Source organism: Etheostoma cragini, chromosome 5, assembly GCF_013103735.1.
Source record: "Etheostoma cragini isolate CJK2018 chromosome 5, CSU_Ecrag_1.0, whole genome shotgun sequence".
NCBI lineage: Eukaryota > Metazoa > Chordata > Actinopteri > Perciformes > Percidae > Etheostoma > Etheostoma cragini.
This window is the reverse complement of record NC_048411.1, coordinates 11655907-11671074: the sequence shown is the minus strand read 5'-3', so window position 1 is coordinate 11671074 and position 15168 is coordinate 11655907. Positions and strand designations below refer to the sequence as shown.

At 39.7% G+C, this 15168-nt stretch overlaps 2 protein-coding genes across 3 annotated transcripts in view; one reads left to right on the top strand and one right to left on the bottom strand.

Annotated features, from left to right (window-relative positions):
* Nucleotides 1-14931, top strand: part of pcsk5b (proprotein convertase subtilisin/kexin type 5b) — a 75846-nt gene extending 60915 nt beyond the window's left edge. Inside the window, exons 21-37 of the mRNA XM_034873077.1 lie at nt 373-475; nt 831-967; nt 2529-2729; nt 4484-4552; nt 8489-8549; nt 8642-8787; nt 9066-9272; nt 9523-9606; nt 9817-10003; nt 10089-10303; nt 11297-11539; nt 11647-11880; nt 11970-12150; nt 12229-12446; nt 12847-12959; nt 13136-13340; nt 13788-14931. Of these exons, the coding sequence (XP_034728968.1) occupies nt 373-475; nt 831-967; nt 2529-2729; nt 4484-4552; nt 8489-8549; nt 8642-8787; nt 9066-9272; nt 9523-9606; nt 9817-10003; nt 10089-10303; nt 11297-11539; nt 11647-11880; nt 11970-12150; nt 12229-12446; nt 12847-12959; nt 13136-13340; nt 13788-14206 (3023 nt within the window). The 3' untranslated portion in view covers nt 14207-14931. The remainder of the gene's footprint in view (nt 1-372; nt 476-830; nt 968-2528; nt 2730-4483; nt 4553-8488; nt 8550-8641; nt 8788-9065; nt 9273-9522; nt 9607-9816; nt 10004-10088; nt 10304-11296; nt 11540-11646; nt 11881-11969; nt 12151-12228; nt 12447-12846; nt 12960-13135; nt 13341-13787) is intronic.
* rfk (riboflavin kinase) overlaps nt 1-15168 on the bottom strand; it is a 22056-nt gene that overhangs the window by 1669 nt on the left and 5219 nt on the right. The window contains exon 5 of one of the 2 annotated variants that reach the window (XM_034873082.1): nt 13406-13452. The exons of the other annotated variant lie outside the window; for it this stretch is intronic. The gene's annotated coding sequence lies outside the window, so the exon portion shown is untranslated. Of the gene's footprint in view, nt 1-13405; nt 13453-15168 lie in introns of those variants that run through there. 2 annotated transcript variants of the gene reach the window in all.

Genomic DNA, 15168 nt, shown 5'->3' with positions numbered 1-15168 from the left:
TGTTCTTCAAAGATGTTTTTAAAGCTGTGAAATGTAATTGCACATAAGGTAAACAAAAAGAGATGTAACTCTTATTGTGCAGTAGATGTCAGAAGCAAGAGATAAATGAGCTGGACCTTCACTGAAATAAACAAAATAACAACTGTCTGTTAGTTATAATTGGTGCAAGTAGGACACATTACAGCAACCAACTCAAGTCACTCAAGTATAATGAGCAAACATAACAAAGCTGGTAAACAAATCAAAATAAAGCACCTTATTATTAAATTTGTCAAAAAGAAACCAACTACTTGGACAGGTTTTTCTTGGAAAAGTGGTTCTTGAGGCAGCAGATGTCAGGTCATGCTTTTCACTGTTGCTCTCCGTCTGTAGGAGAGTACATGAGTCGACATGCAAAATGCCACGTCTGTGATGCTACCTGTCTGCAGTGCATGGGTCCGGAGAGAGAGGACTGCACTAGCTGCCCCGCCACACGGTGAGAACCACTGGCACACAAACATCTATATTCAAAAGATGCAAAATCATACTGCTGAGGACGGAGTCTTATTTGTCCTGTCTGCACCGTGTGTGTGTGTAGATATAACTTGTACTTTACTGATTTCCGACAGTTCAAACTACCTTTTAATACAAATGTAAAAAAGCAGCTTATTAATAAGAACTCTTGTTACTGCAATCTTTTTTTTAAGTCTATTCTAAAATTAGTTGTTTTAAAAAAAAAAAATTTGGCTCAGTTTGTACTGACTCTTATTTTGTAGATGTTGCATAATATGTGTGTTATTTTATCACTGCTGATTTAGCATGTTCTTTGTGAACCACATCCACCCTTGCAGGTTATTTGATGATGGACGCTGCGACATCCGCTGCCAGACGGGGCGGTATGCCATGGAGAGACAGTGCCATCTCTGTCACCACACCTGCCATGAGTGTACTGATGAGGGACCTGACAACTGCACACGCTGTGACAGAGGTACACTAACTTGAGTCAAGATACGAAAAATAAAAAATGTTGATAATGAAATGCGCATTCAACCAAAAAGAAACTTGTATATTTCTTTCCGTAAATCATTATTGCATTACTTTAACTTACAGGACCAGATAAAACCATGAATACGATCTTATATGTTTCAACAACTCACTCTTTTTCTTTCCCACCACATAAAAATCAGCACCTGTTAAATGACACTGGTAGCTTTTTACAGAGGTGTACTGGTGGTCACATAAGAACCCATCTATCTAGCTGTGACTGGAAGGTAAGTGAAATTGGCCTTTTTGTAACATCACATGGATCAAGCCATGGCTCATTTGTGCCAGACTCCACCAATCAATCCTCTAAAGGTAAATCAATCTGATTAAAGTAGTTATTCAACCAAGGTGGGAATCAGTCATTTGTCCATTGTAACCTAATGCAGAGGTCACTGCACATCTCTCAGATGTAGCTAAGTTAAAGACGAGCTGTGTCTAGATTTAATGACTACTTTCATTCCCTTTAAAAAGCTTACCTTCTGGTAAGTTTTATGGTCTTAGGATCCTGTGCAGCTAATCAAAAGAAGAAGAAAAAAAGTGTGAAAACAATCGTTATGATAAAACCCGGACGTCATTAGAGGCTCACAGCTGAAGAAATATCAACTTGAAGATGGTAGTAATAACTGTGTTTATCGCAGTGTCACAGACAGTATTATGGCTGTCAGAATGAATGTATTTACACTGGGAAGATTCTGTTACACGCTAACCCACCTACACACACACTTTAAGATACCAGTCAGTCAAGGAGAAGATTAACACCAGATTTCCCTTCACACACTCTCTCTCTTTCTCTCTCTCTTTCTCTCTCTCTTTCTCTCTCTCTCTCTCTTTCTCTCTCTCTTTCTCATGTGCACACACACTCACAATTAGCCAGCAGGTTTGTCAGACTGTTTGCAAATGTGGTTCCATTTAATTGCAGGTCTGTCTGAGGTTCAATGAGACATAACAATAATAACATGAAGAAACCCTCCATCTGTCTTTCCCCATGTCATTTCTCTCTCAAAACAACCTCTCATATCTTGGCCAGTCACACACACGCACACACACACACACACACACACACACACACACACACACACACACACACACACACACACACACACACACACACAGACATTCACTAACACAATGAATGAAGGAGCTGCAGAAAGGAGCGTAACAGAGAAAAAGTGAAGAGTTGAAGAAGACAATAAATAGACACACACACTCATACAGACATTTTTGTTTCATTTGCCAGCAGGTCATTTCAAGATGTACAATATATATGTCTATATATAGATATATATATATATACACAAACATTTTTAGGTCTCACAGATTTAGATAGAAAGTGTTTGATACATAGTGTACTATATTCAAGTTACTCAAATTCAGTTTGATTAAGTATTATTAATTATGTCTGCATACCTGTTTTGTGCATCAGCACTCTTTGTTCTTCACTTGCCAGAGTTCTTGTCCATTTAATTCCCAGTACAAATGTCCATTTCTTTACTTGCTCCATCTAGATAAGTTTGGGGTGGCCAGGTACCTGTTTCAGAGTCAGTGTCGAGATGTCTGTCCAGAGGCGTTCTTTCACTCTTCGAGGAGACAATGTGAACCCTGTCCTGCAGATTGCATCATCTGTTCATCAGCAGGTCACTGCCTCCACTGCAGCCCAAGACATAGGCTCAGAAATGGCCAATGTGTCCCGTTGGAGTGCAGTTCAGGTGAGAGACAGTAGACTTTCTTACATGCTCATTCACTAATGTGACTATGAAAAGCACTCTTTTTTAATTCTGCAGTTAAAATGCTGAATGTTGTAAATGTTGTGTGACAAAAAATAAGCATGAACAAAAAATATATTATCTACATGTCACTGTTGATAAATAGCTACAACTGTTCACTCAGCACCACTGTCACAGAGCTGGGCTGAATTTGGCAAATATCACCTCAAGGAACACACATGAAGCACAGCAACCTTGTTTCAAAGCAAGTATTCAAATTCAAGTACAAAATATACGCCAAAAGAAATATATGCCAACACCCAGGCCGCAGGTCTACAATTGCATATAATATGCATGGATTGACCACATAATAGGAAACTGTTAGCTTATTTCAGCTAGTCCACTGTAGTACTAAAAGTGTTTGGATTTCAGCGTCAGGTGTGAAAAATGTGCAGTTCAGAGGAAGAATGTTAAGCTCTAAGATAACATTAACATCTCATATGGTTACAAAGATCATTTGTTTGTCCTTTTAAAACACAGGGTTGCACAATGACATACATGTTGTTGCCTCTTCAAACTACATACATATAACATGTATACACATATTTACTGTGGATTACAATAGATTAAATAAAATAAAAAAGAGGAATCTGAGTAGTATCAAAAGACAAAAAACATGGCCACATAACCCATTAAGGCAACACCATAACAGAAATACATAAACACTGCATTGTGTACTGGTATAACATGATGTCTATTATTTGAGGTAAAGACTTTATAAGAATTTTCTTTTTTAAAGAAACAGATGAAAATGCCTGACCAGACAAATACAGTCAGTGCTGATTTCATGGCTTTTACTTAATGTTGGTAATCTGCTAAAGAAGATTTGCTGAATGTCTTTACAGTAATATCCTCAAGGAGACTGTGGAAAGTGAACACATTCCACTTTATCACATTGTATGACATTGAAAAAAAGAAGGATTGAGCTGAAATGCTTTGAGGGAAAAAGAAAATATTCAGATAAGGAGAAGAGGTGGAGGTGGGGAGTTACAACTTCCCCACCTTGAATATGAGAATAATGATACGGGGTAATGATGAGAGTTTGTAGGCAAAGATAATAAATGTATAAGTGGGAGGATGACAGAAAATTCTTATAATATCTGTAGCAGGCAGGTCTTAACAGGCTCTACTGACAGCTTGAACATAGCCTCTCTTCTCTTCTCTTCTCTTCTCTTCTCTTCTCTTCTCTTCTCTTCTCTTCTCATTCTGTATTGGTGCCAAAGGCAGAGCAACGACACCACATTGATTGATGTGACAGTGTGACATATATAAAATATAAATATTACAAAATTCAGCTAAAGGTGTGTATTTCTTAAATAAGACAAGCACTGTTAAACTGACAGCATCTTATTATGTTATCATTATCATTAAAATAACATGCAAAAATAACAATGGTCATTTGGTAATAGTAATTAGATTTTTATGACTGTGAGATAAACTGCACTCCACTTAAAACATCCGTGAGTTATTTGTTGTGATAGACAGGAATGGTGCAGGCTTGAAAGTTGCTTTAATTGCCTTTTTCTCTACTCTACTTTTCCACTACCAAAGCTTATTTTAAATAACTGTGTTGTCCAGTAATGAGCAAATAACAAATAACTCAATGATTTTCACCAAAGGGATATACGCTATTTAATCATCCTTTTCTTATGTGTTGTGTATTTTTAATCCACTATTTTATCTACTGTTTTCATCAGGTGAGGTTGCAGACGCAGAGAACGAGGACTGTTTTCCCTGTGACGAAGGCTGCAAGCAGTGTGAACGCAGTAAATAGACCGCTTCCTTTTCTTACTCCTCTCTCTCTTCCTACCTCTTTCACCTTCTTCATCAATCAAAGCGTTGAAATAAAACCAAGTGCACTGTAGCTTCATCAGCAGCTATATGCTGTAGCTACAGCACACTGCCATACCTTTCAGTCAGAGTAAATGTAGATGAGAACACTTTTATGAATTCAGTCCTCAGGAGTGAGACACAATGAGATATCAGGAAAGCTTGTAATCAAAAGATAAAGGACGATTTACTGAAGGCTACTAAATGTGTTTGACAGTGTAGTCAAGATCAGATGGGGTGCCGGCATTACTAGTGATGCTGCTATTGGCCGCTGTTGCACCTCACTCTTTGCTGCAGGCTCTCTTTTACCGCAGATGCATCCTCCATACATTTATTTCAAATGAGCCCCAACAACTGAGCTAAGTTATTAAAATATAATGTGTTCTGCAGTTAATTAACATTTTGTTTATTCCAATAAGTCTCATTCAATAGGGAAGTCATTTGGACAAACCAAATCAACAATCTCTTAAAATTTCTTAACTGTAGCTTTGCTTTATAATCAGACACCATAACCCATTTAGATACCACGTTAGCATTTGGAGTCATTTGCAGAAGATCTGATGTTTTTTACTTTTTGTAGGACTAATGTTCATTATCTTCTCCATAAGGAACACCTAAGTGAAATCTAATTGATGTCAGAGTGAGATATTATCTATCCTGCAAAGGGTTAAAAAAAGAAGAAGCATTTCTACTCCTAGGAAATGCTGCTGGTAATTATTAGTCCTTCCACTGCTGTTTACCTCTAGACTGTCAATAAATATTACAAAAAATCTACATACCTTTGTTTACAGCTAAACAGGACGCTAAAAGTGTCTTTTTCTGAATGGTATTTTGAATAAGACTTGTGGTTTTTTCTCAACTCTGAAATGTATCATTCCTTGTGCTTGTACACTTCACCCTGTCTGTACAAGCCACACAAAGAGTCACAAGAGCACTTCCTTCTCCCAGAAATGCTCTCCCTCCCAGCTTGTCACCCACCCGTTCTTAGTAATCACAATTCTGCAAACTAAACAAGTCAGTCAGCAGATTAGAGCTTTGTGATGATTGGCCCTGTGACGCAATGCTACAGGCTAAAGTGAAGATGAAACAGCAGTGGAGTGTCTGGCATCTAATATGTGTGTGCATGCTTACACTATGTTCTCATTCTGCATTTCTAGGCTTATAAAAGCCAGTTTTAGACATTTACAGTACTGTGCAGACATAGTTCATCTGAGGATTTGAGTGTCGTTCTTAAACCAAATATTTAGTATTAGATATGGTGTAGGATTAGATTATAGATTTTGGATTAGGTTTACAATTTAGTAAATGAGCTGTGTGTGTGTGTGTGTGTGTGTGTGTGTGTGTGTGTGTGTGTGTGTGTGTTTGTATGTTAGTTTGTAGCGTGCTGTAAGATCTTTCAATGAGCTCGTCAGCCTGATGGTGTGTGACAAGATGCAGCAACCCCTCCTCTCTCCAATCTCCTCCATCAAATTACTTCTCTGTAACTCATCGTCAGTTTTATGTCCATCAATCCTCTTTTCATAGGGGTTCAATTTCTTTTTTTTTTGGGATCAGTCATGATCTGAATATGCTTCTTTATAATGCCTCTTAAAGGATTTTTATTGTGGAGTTTTTTCTTACCCAAATTGAGGGTCGAAGGACAGAGGGTGTCATATGCTGGACAGATTGTAAAGCCAATCAAGGCAAATTTGTAATTTGTGATATTGGGCTTTAAAATAAATTTGGCTCTGTGTAACTTGGGGAATGGCAGTGATGCACATGTCTTGTGTACCCAAATGATAAGAGCTCTCTCAGGCTGGATGTGCATAGCCTTATCTTGGTCGTCCTTGGCACATGGCGACATTGCTTCTTCTGTTAAGGAGCCCCACTGCTGACACATCCCTAATCAATCTGTGTGCTCCTTTGTGTTCATATTTTCTCTAAACTTCACAAGTCCGCCTCCTTGATCTTCTCAAGACAAGATGATTTACGCATGCTGTGCAATGCACCTTGATTTGTTTACTTTGTTTCAATATTTACTACTATTGATCTTTTCTGGTTACGTTAGGCTTCAGGAAAGTAGTATTTCTGTACATTACTGTCAGAGGCTGTTGGCACACTGAAGCTCATCTCCCCTCCAGTTCTCAGTTGGTTTGATACAGTGCCTCTTATATCTGAGCTTGAAAAATGAATGTTTTGCTTCATTATATTAACAAATCTATTCGGTTTTACTCCATTAGCAATCCTCTTCTCAAAAACTTCTTGATAAGCACACTATGTCACTTTCTCAAACTGAAGTGATGATTTAAGGTGAGAGTAAAACTCCTGACTCCTGATTTTGTATCACCTCTTTTTACTGAGTGCTAATCACGTTAATGTGTTATTGTGTGCATGTATATCATGCCAGTGGGCTAGTGTAATGTGTAGCTTGTGAGTGTGTGTAGACCGTAAATGTGTATGTATGTGTGCTTGCACATTCCACAAGTGCATACTTCAGGATATGTATGCCAGTTTAAATTCTGTTGAAATCCCCCCTCCCCTGCTTTCACAGTTAATATTTATGCGGGAGCTATTTTCTCTCTTCACATAGACACAGCCTGAAGGCATGATTTCCGGCTCCTCTGTCCCTCCCACCTTTCCTTTCTCCCAGTCTCTCTCTGTATGAGTAATAGCTTTCACAGGTAGTGGCTTGTCAACTGCATTGAAGTGCAAACCAGTGCAGTGTTAAGTTGTCGGTGCTGGAAGAAGACTGAGAGAGGAATGGGGTGTGGGGGTCGATGGAGGCTTTTCTGGAGAGGATGAATGTCCCTAGGGAAAGTCTGCAGAAGGAGCTTTTTCAGTTTCAGTTATTTCCATAACTTTCTTTTCCTCCCTCTATCTCTCATTTACCATCTCTTGCTCTGTCTGCTTCCCGATCCTTTCTTTCTCTCCCTCTTCCCCCCCTTCTTGCTCCCTCTGCCCTTGGAGATGTTTTGACACCGTAGGACTTGGATGACAGCATGGCTCTTTCTCAATAACCAGTTGGATGGTTTTGATTGACAGCAGGAATTAATTAACACACACACACACACACACACACACACACACACACACACACACACTTATTATTTATTAATATCCCCTGTGTTGGTTCACCCCAGTCTCAGTCAGTTAACATAAAAAAATACACATTAACAGCAAATATGTTTATAGTGTATAGAGTTCTACATAACCTGTCACAGACATTATGCTTGTTTTTGTGTTGATCAGCAAATGTTTACCTGCAGTGCTGCACCGACAGCACAGAAACACGCACGCACGCACACACACACACACACACACACACACACACACACACACACACACACACACAAAATAACAGACATAGATAGATGTGAACTAAAATCTCTTTGGGTTTTACATTTATTTGAGGGCTTCTGGGTTATTTGTTGCTATATTCTGATAATTAATCTGTGAGTGCCATTCAGTTCTAAAGCAAACTGAACACATTTATTGTTTAGTGTTGTCAGAGTGCCTCCTGCTGGTGTTTAGGGAGACTTGGTTTTAAAAAAATGACTGCGCTGTCCTTGGGTGCAGGTAGATGAGATAAGGTATTTTCCAAATTTTTGCGTTTGAATTACATAAACAGACTAACATTAACATCTAACACCACAGTAACTTAATCTTTATGTTGTTGTTTTTTTGGAGAGAATAGTTAGAATAGGTCAGAAATACAACTTCATATTTACTGTAAATGTGATTTGAACAGCAAATACTTGTGCTGATCAAATAGGCTGTCTTTTTCTGTCCTCTTGTCATGAGATTGCAAACAGAGCTATTTCAGGAAGTTGAAAAAATCACAACATGCCTGATCTGTTGTTAATGATTTCATTATTTTCTGCTCTTCACCACAGAGGATTCAGGAAATCAGACTCAGGAAACAGTTTGCCTCAAATGTGAAGACGGTTACTATAAGTAAGTGTCTTCGGTTGAGGGTTAAGTAATTTAGTTGCACCGCAATATTCATAGAACCTCATATTTACACTATCCATCTGTCTGTCTGTCAGGTTGGGCACAGACTGTCATCAGTCCTGTCCAGATCGGACCTACAGTGAAAACAACACCATGATATGTGCTCCGTGTGAAGACAAAAAATGTGTAATCTGCGACCAGACCCAGTGCTACTGGTGTGGAGAAGGATTCTACGTCTTTGGTATTTGAACAATTTATAATTTTGGGTTATGGTGTTAATATCAGCTGGAGACATTTCTGGCAAAACTGTAATCCATATCTGATTTTAATATAATCTACTGCAATTTAATAGATACCCTTTATTTAAAAAGAAAAATAGCTGTGCACTTTACAGTAAAAGTCCCCATCCCCTGGCAAGTACAAAACAAGTGTCAGCAATGACATTATTTCTTTCTATTTAAAGAAAAATAATAAGCATAATGGCATATAGAGTAAGTGTAAATGTGTGATTGTGTCCAGCTGAACAGTGTGTGGATCACTGTAAGGAAGGTTTCTTTGTGGACGAGGAGAGCAGGGAGTGTGAGCCTTGTCACCGTGCCTGCCGTACCTGTGGAGGGCCACAGTACGACGACTGTGACTCCTGCAAGGACGAATTCCAGCTGATAAAGGGGGAGTGTTTAAAGGACCCACAGCTTTCTTCCTGCCCTGAGAAACACTTCACAAACAGTACGGCAAATGTTAATTTTTACCTCAGTATTAAATGTTGTCAACATCACCTACTGACTTTATACAGCTCACAAACATCGAACCCAAATGAAATTACTGCTGTCAATTACTGAAGCGTGCAGTGAAATAGGTTTTTCTATTTCTCATTAGGTATTCAGTTACACATCCTTTTGTCTTTTTTTGATCCCATTTTGTTTCTTTCTTGTCATTCATGTCTACATATTTTGTCCTGGTCTCTGTTTACCTTCAGGTCTTGGCGAGTGTGAGCTTTGCAGCTCATTGTGTAAGACTTGCTCTGGTGCAGGGAAAGAGGACTGCAACAGCTGCATCTCTGGTAAACATTTGCTGTCTGTATGAAACGTTAAACTGGGCTTCTGAAAACATTTCTGAAAAGGTTTAGTGTCTTAGATGTTGCAAACTTGCTATCAAAGTACATGTTGTTTCTTTGGCGGGCTGTGTGAATTCAAACAAGCTGTTCTCCACTGACAATGATTGTGCACTGGTTGCTTTTTCTTGTATCGGTGATTTGTCTTTCTATCTTCAGGTTATTTTTTGACAGCTCAACAGACCTGCACGTCCCATTGTCCATTAGGCACGTTTGCCAACGAGGTGTCCAGCCAGTGTGAAGATTGCTCGGAAGGTTGTCTCACATGCCAGGACGCCCAGCAGTGCCAGCGCTGTCGCAGTGGGCTTTACCTCCACAATGACGTGTGTGTGGTGGAGTGTCCGAGGTGCTTGTCCTGTTTCCTTGACTTGCGCTTGAAAACCATCCATCATAAAACATCAATGACACATCATTCTCTGCCTTTTTCTCAGAGGGTTTCCTCAAAGTGATGTATGCCAGCCGTGTGCTCCAGAGTGTACATCCTGCCAGGGAAGTTCCTCTCACTGTCTGAGCTGTGAGAAAAAGTACTTACTGCTGGACCACTCCTGCAGGTTGAACTGTCTAGAGGGTTATTACGCCACCGAGACAGAATGCCATCGCTGTCCAGTTCACTGTAGAGAGTGCAATCAAGATGGCCTGTGTAAGAGTGAGTACACTGGGTGGAGCAGTGGCGAGTAGAGAAATGGAAGATGTGGAGAGGAGGATTAAGAAGAGGTGTTGTTTTGAGAAGTGACTTAGTTTAATATTGAAGTAGCTGGATAGAGGACGAGATTCAAGGGAAGGAAGATGTGGAGGAAATGCAGAGAGATCCTTCTCTGCTCTACGGACTTTAAATAGTTCAGACATGAAGCCTAAATATAAGAATTGAAAGGTTTAGGTGAGGACCAGATGAATATCAGATGACAAGAAGGATGCAGGGAATACAGGAGACATTTTTGGGGGAAATAAAAATAAACAGTAAAACCATTATTTGTCAGGGTCAGAGTAGCTTTAACTGGAAATGTATCCACTTTTGACAGACATGTTGTCCTTCTTGATGACTGAAATGCAGCACATACTGTACACTACCTCTTAGTTCTAAATGGTAGTAGTTGAAATGGTGTGCCATTTTTTTTTAATTTATAGGTTTTCATGATCGATGATTACAGTATGTGAGTGGTAGTTGCATGGTTATCACTGAGGTTAAACACAAAAAAGCTTTTTATAAGTCTTATAAAGAGCCGGTTTAGGAATAGGAAGTGGGGGCTGTCTGAGGTAATGAAGAAGAGGTAAGAATGTACACCACAAAATGATAGGAGTTGCTGATTGGGCAGTTTGAGTGCAAAGAAACTGAAACACAAGCAAAAGGCTACTTCTAATACTTGGCCATTTACATATATTTTGAATATGTTGAATGTTACAATAATGTAACAATAACCATAACATTGTGTAGGCTACAATAGTGTAAGGGCTCATATCAATAAGCTATTAAGTCCAGTTATTTTTTTAATTACTCATCAGAGGTTATACCAGGAATTGGTAAAGTCCATTTTTAAAATAAAAAAATTGAGTCACTGGCGTAGATTTCTTAGTTTTTTGCAAACAATGTAAACAACACTGTTTTGATTCTAACTTCGCATAATGTCTCTTTCTCTCCCAGAGTGTGACCAGTACTACTTCCTCCATGGGGATAAGTGTTTGGATGATTGTCCCGATAGCTACTTTGCCAGCGAGGAGCCACAAGAGTGTGTGCGTTGCCATTCCGACTGTGCGTCTTGTGACGGACCAGGCTTTGATGACTGTCATGTGTGTCGCAACCCAAAAGCTGTCCGTTATAATGGAGAGTGTCTGGCTAAGTGTCCCGAAAGCACTTACTATGATGCAACCACCAATGAATGCAGAGGTAGGGAAGGTGGATGTTTATTTTAATCAAGCAAACGAAAAGAAAAGAAAAATGCTACTCCATCTTTACAGGATTTATGAGTGTCTCGTTGCTTTTAATTTTTCCAGATTGTGACAGGTCATGTCAGACCTGCTCAGGCCATGAGCCCTCATCCTGCCTCAGCTGCGGTACCAACAGGCGTACAGATGCAAGTGGACACTGTGTTTTCTACAGTGAGTGCTCTCTGCGCTCATACATGGACCATAATGGGGATTGCCAACAGTGTCACAAACTCTGTCATCGCTGTTTTGGGCCGGGCAAAGACCAATGTCTCAGCTGCAACGAGCCAAACTTCCTACTGAGTAAGTTATATCATAAAAGTAAATGCTATGATCCTTATCCACCAATAGGAATCCTTTAAACATTGGTGCTTTGTGTTCGTATCCACCAGACAACACATGTATGCAGGAGTGTCCTGTGGGTTACTATGCAGAGGACAAGGATGAGCGTGCGTGTGAGCGCTGTCACTTCAGCTGTAAGTCATGTGTTGGTCGTCACAGTGTGCAGTGTGCCAACTGTAAAACTGGATTCTTCAAGCAGGGAAGCAGCTGCGTTGAAACCTGTTCAGAGAGGTTAGAAGAACACACGGATACACAAAGTCTTCTCTTCTTTTTCATCAAAACTAAATGAATATTCTCTCTCTATTTAAGTCACTTTGGCAACACCACCACCATGGTGTGCGAGCGATGTGACCCCTCTTGTAGCCAGTGTTGGGGACGTGGTAACAGAAACTGTCTGAACTGTCGGGAGGGCTACGTCTATCTGAAGCAGCAGGGACGATGCCTGCAGAGTTGCCCTCCAGGCTACTACCAAGACAGCCGGTCCAAGACCTGTCACAAGTGTCACCCCACCTGCAAAACTTGCAGCGGTAACAAAAGCTTGTCATGGCTTATTTCTGCCATGTGTGTTTTCTTTGGGCGGGTGCTGTTTTTTTTTTTCAAATTTCAAATTATTGAGCATGAATTGTTGTGTCACAGTTTTCAGAACATATCTCTATATACAGTATATCTAAATATTCTGTGTAATATATAACATATTTTACATCACATCTCTATGTATATTCTCAAATAAGTGTATAATGCGTGCCACAGTACGATGATAATAAATGTCTTATTCATCACAGTTTCCCCCAAAGCTATGACATACTTGCTTTTTGCCTTATGACTTGCTTTTAATCAGGAAATTCCAGTTCAGCCATTTGACAGTCTTACATTTTACATAATAGTGTTGTTATTCATATCTCTCTATCATTGTCTCTCTCCTTCCAGATAAGGGCGCTCTGGCCTGCCAGCTTTGTTATGAAGGCTACACTTTCATGGGAGGCATCTGTGAATCCCAGTGTCTTGTAGGCTTCTACGCTGCTTCAAAGGTGACACAGCTTGTGTGTTACTTTTTTTACAAAGAGTGTTTCTGTTTACATTCAACTAACCTTTCACATTTTCCTCTTGATAAATGAATAACATATCATAGCTATGGCTGGAGTTTGGCAAGGCTGCCCTTGAAGCAGTATAGTTGGAGATAAAGTCTGCTGTGTAACAAATTCTTCTGCTGCTTTAGGAGTCCGAAAGCAAAGAGCCAAACTGCAAGGCATGTGACCCGTCCTGTATGGACTGCCGAGGTCCCAGCATGTGGAGCTGCACAGTGTGTCGTGCACTCCAGATCCTGTCTGATGATGGCCGCTGCTTGTCCTGCTGTGGAAATGAGACACGTCTTGATGATGAACCAATACCCAGGGAGTGCTGTGACTGCAAGGTCTCACAAGGTAAACAATAACCCACACTGGAGCACAGGCTTCCAACAAAACACACACAGATACATACTGTATTTAGACGTGTTCCTGGAAAAGTGTGTGTGTGTGTGTGTGTGTGTGTGTATGTGTGTCTGAGAGAGAGAAATCAGCAACATACTTCCAGGGCATCTGTAATTTGTAATGGTTGCCTGTATAATTCATATAATTGATAGCGTTCCCACTGGATAGGCATGACTTTCTGCCAAACAGGGGTTTCCAGTGTTTTAAAATGACGATATATATGTTCCTAATACAAGGAATTTTCCAATGCTTTTTGGCCTCTGGCCATCACAGACAAGACTGCATTTAATTGAAACAAGCCTCTTGTTAAACATACTCAAAGGATTAATTAGAAACATACTTAGTATACAGATTATACTTGTCATTGTAGCCTAATGGTGTGCTCCATCTCCTTCTCAGAGGAGTGCATCCTGGGTGTCAACTTTGTGTTCAGGGACAGTGAGGATTTAGAGGCTTATGGCAGCAGCACCAAACTCTTTGTCACTGCCTGTGTGCTGATTATCCTCTCTGTTGGCGGAGGGGTCTTCCTCTTCCTCAATGCTAGATCTAAATCACTTGCAATGGCACCAAAACTCAAAGCAGGAGGCTATGAGAAACTGGACACCAATAGAGGCATTGCCTCACAACCCACCACCTCTTCATTTGGGGAGTACAGCGATCGGATCATTGCATGTGAGGATAATGAGGAGGAAGAAGAAGATGATGACATTGTGTACATGGGACAAGATGGGACGGTGTATCGGAAGTTCAAGTACGGACTCTTGGAAGAAGATGAGATTGAGTTGGAGTATGATGATGAGAGCTATTCATACAGATGAAAAGAAAGCAGACCTGTTGGGAGAAAAGTAGCTCTTCCTTAAATAATAATAAAAATATGTTTTGAAAATCGTAAAGAACCTTACATACAAAAAAATGCAGCACAAAGAGCTTTAAAAAAAAAGGGGATATGATAATTCCTTGCTATGGCTGTAGTTTAAACAATTAGAACACAACAATTATTTCTCACCCTTTCTCAGATACATGGTCTATTTAATTATTTTTTTTAAAGTTAGAATCTCTTCAAATCATGCAGTATAATCAACAGGTGAAGCAATTGTGGGTGAAGGGCCCAAGGCCGGATCCAAAGCCCCAGGCCCCTGCGTCGAGGACTGATTCTCTGTATATGGGCACAAGTTCTACCAGTTGAGCTACCCAGGCGCCCAGCCATGTTTTTCAATGACATCACCTTTCCAAGACATTTTAGTATGTTGATATCATTTATAATGGCTGCAGCTGAAATTCTAGAGAAGAAGTCGTCAGAGACGTTTGGCTGCTGTGTCAAGTTGAATGTTGACAATTTGTCTAGCCTCAATATGAATAGTTTTGGTTTACTGTTGGATTATGCAACATATTAATTTGATTGGGAAGAAGAGTTTGACTTCTTTTTTGAGCCTCAAACCTCAGGGAAAGTTTTGAATGTGCTGACAATCATATAACCTTCCCTGTGTCTGTTTACATTTTCTAGAATTAATTGTATCATTTAAAGAACATTTGTTTACAAAACCTAAAATTATGCAGTAGTTATTGTACGCTGATATCGCTTAGAGAAAGGACATTAAATTTAATTTCAAATTGAAGTCTTTGTTATTAACAACCCAGTCTCCACATTTGAACAGAATGCTTATTACATTAGAAACAAAGAAAATATATTACATTTTCCTAATGGGATATACAGTGGGTACGGAAAGTATTCAGACCCCTTTAAATTTTTCACTCTTTGTTTCATTGCAGCCATTTTCCA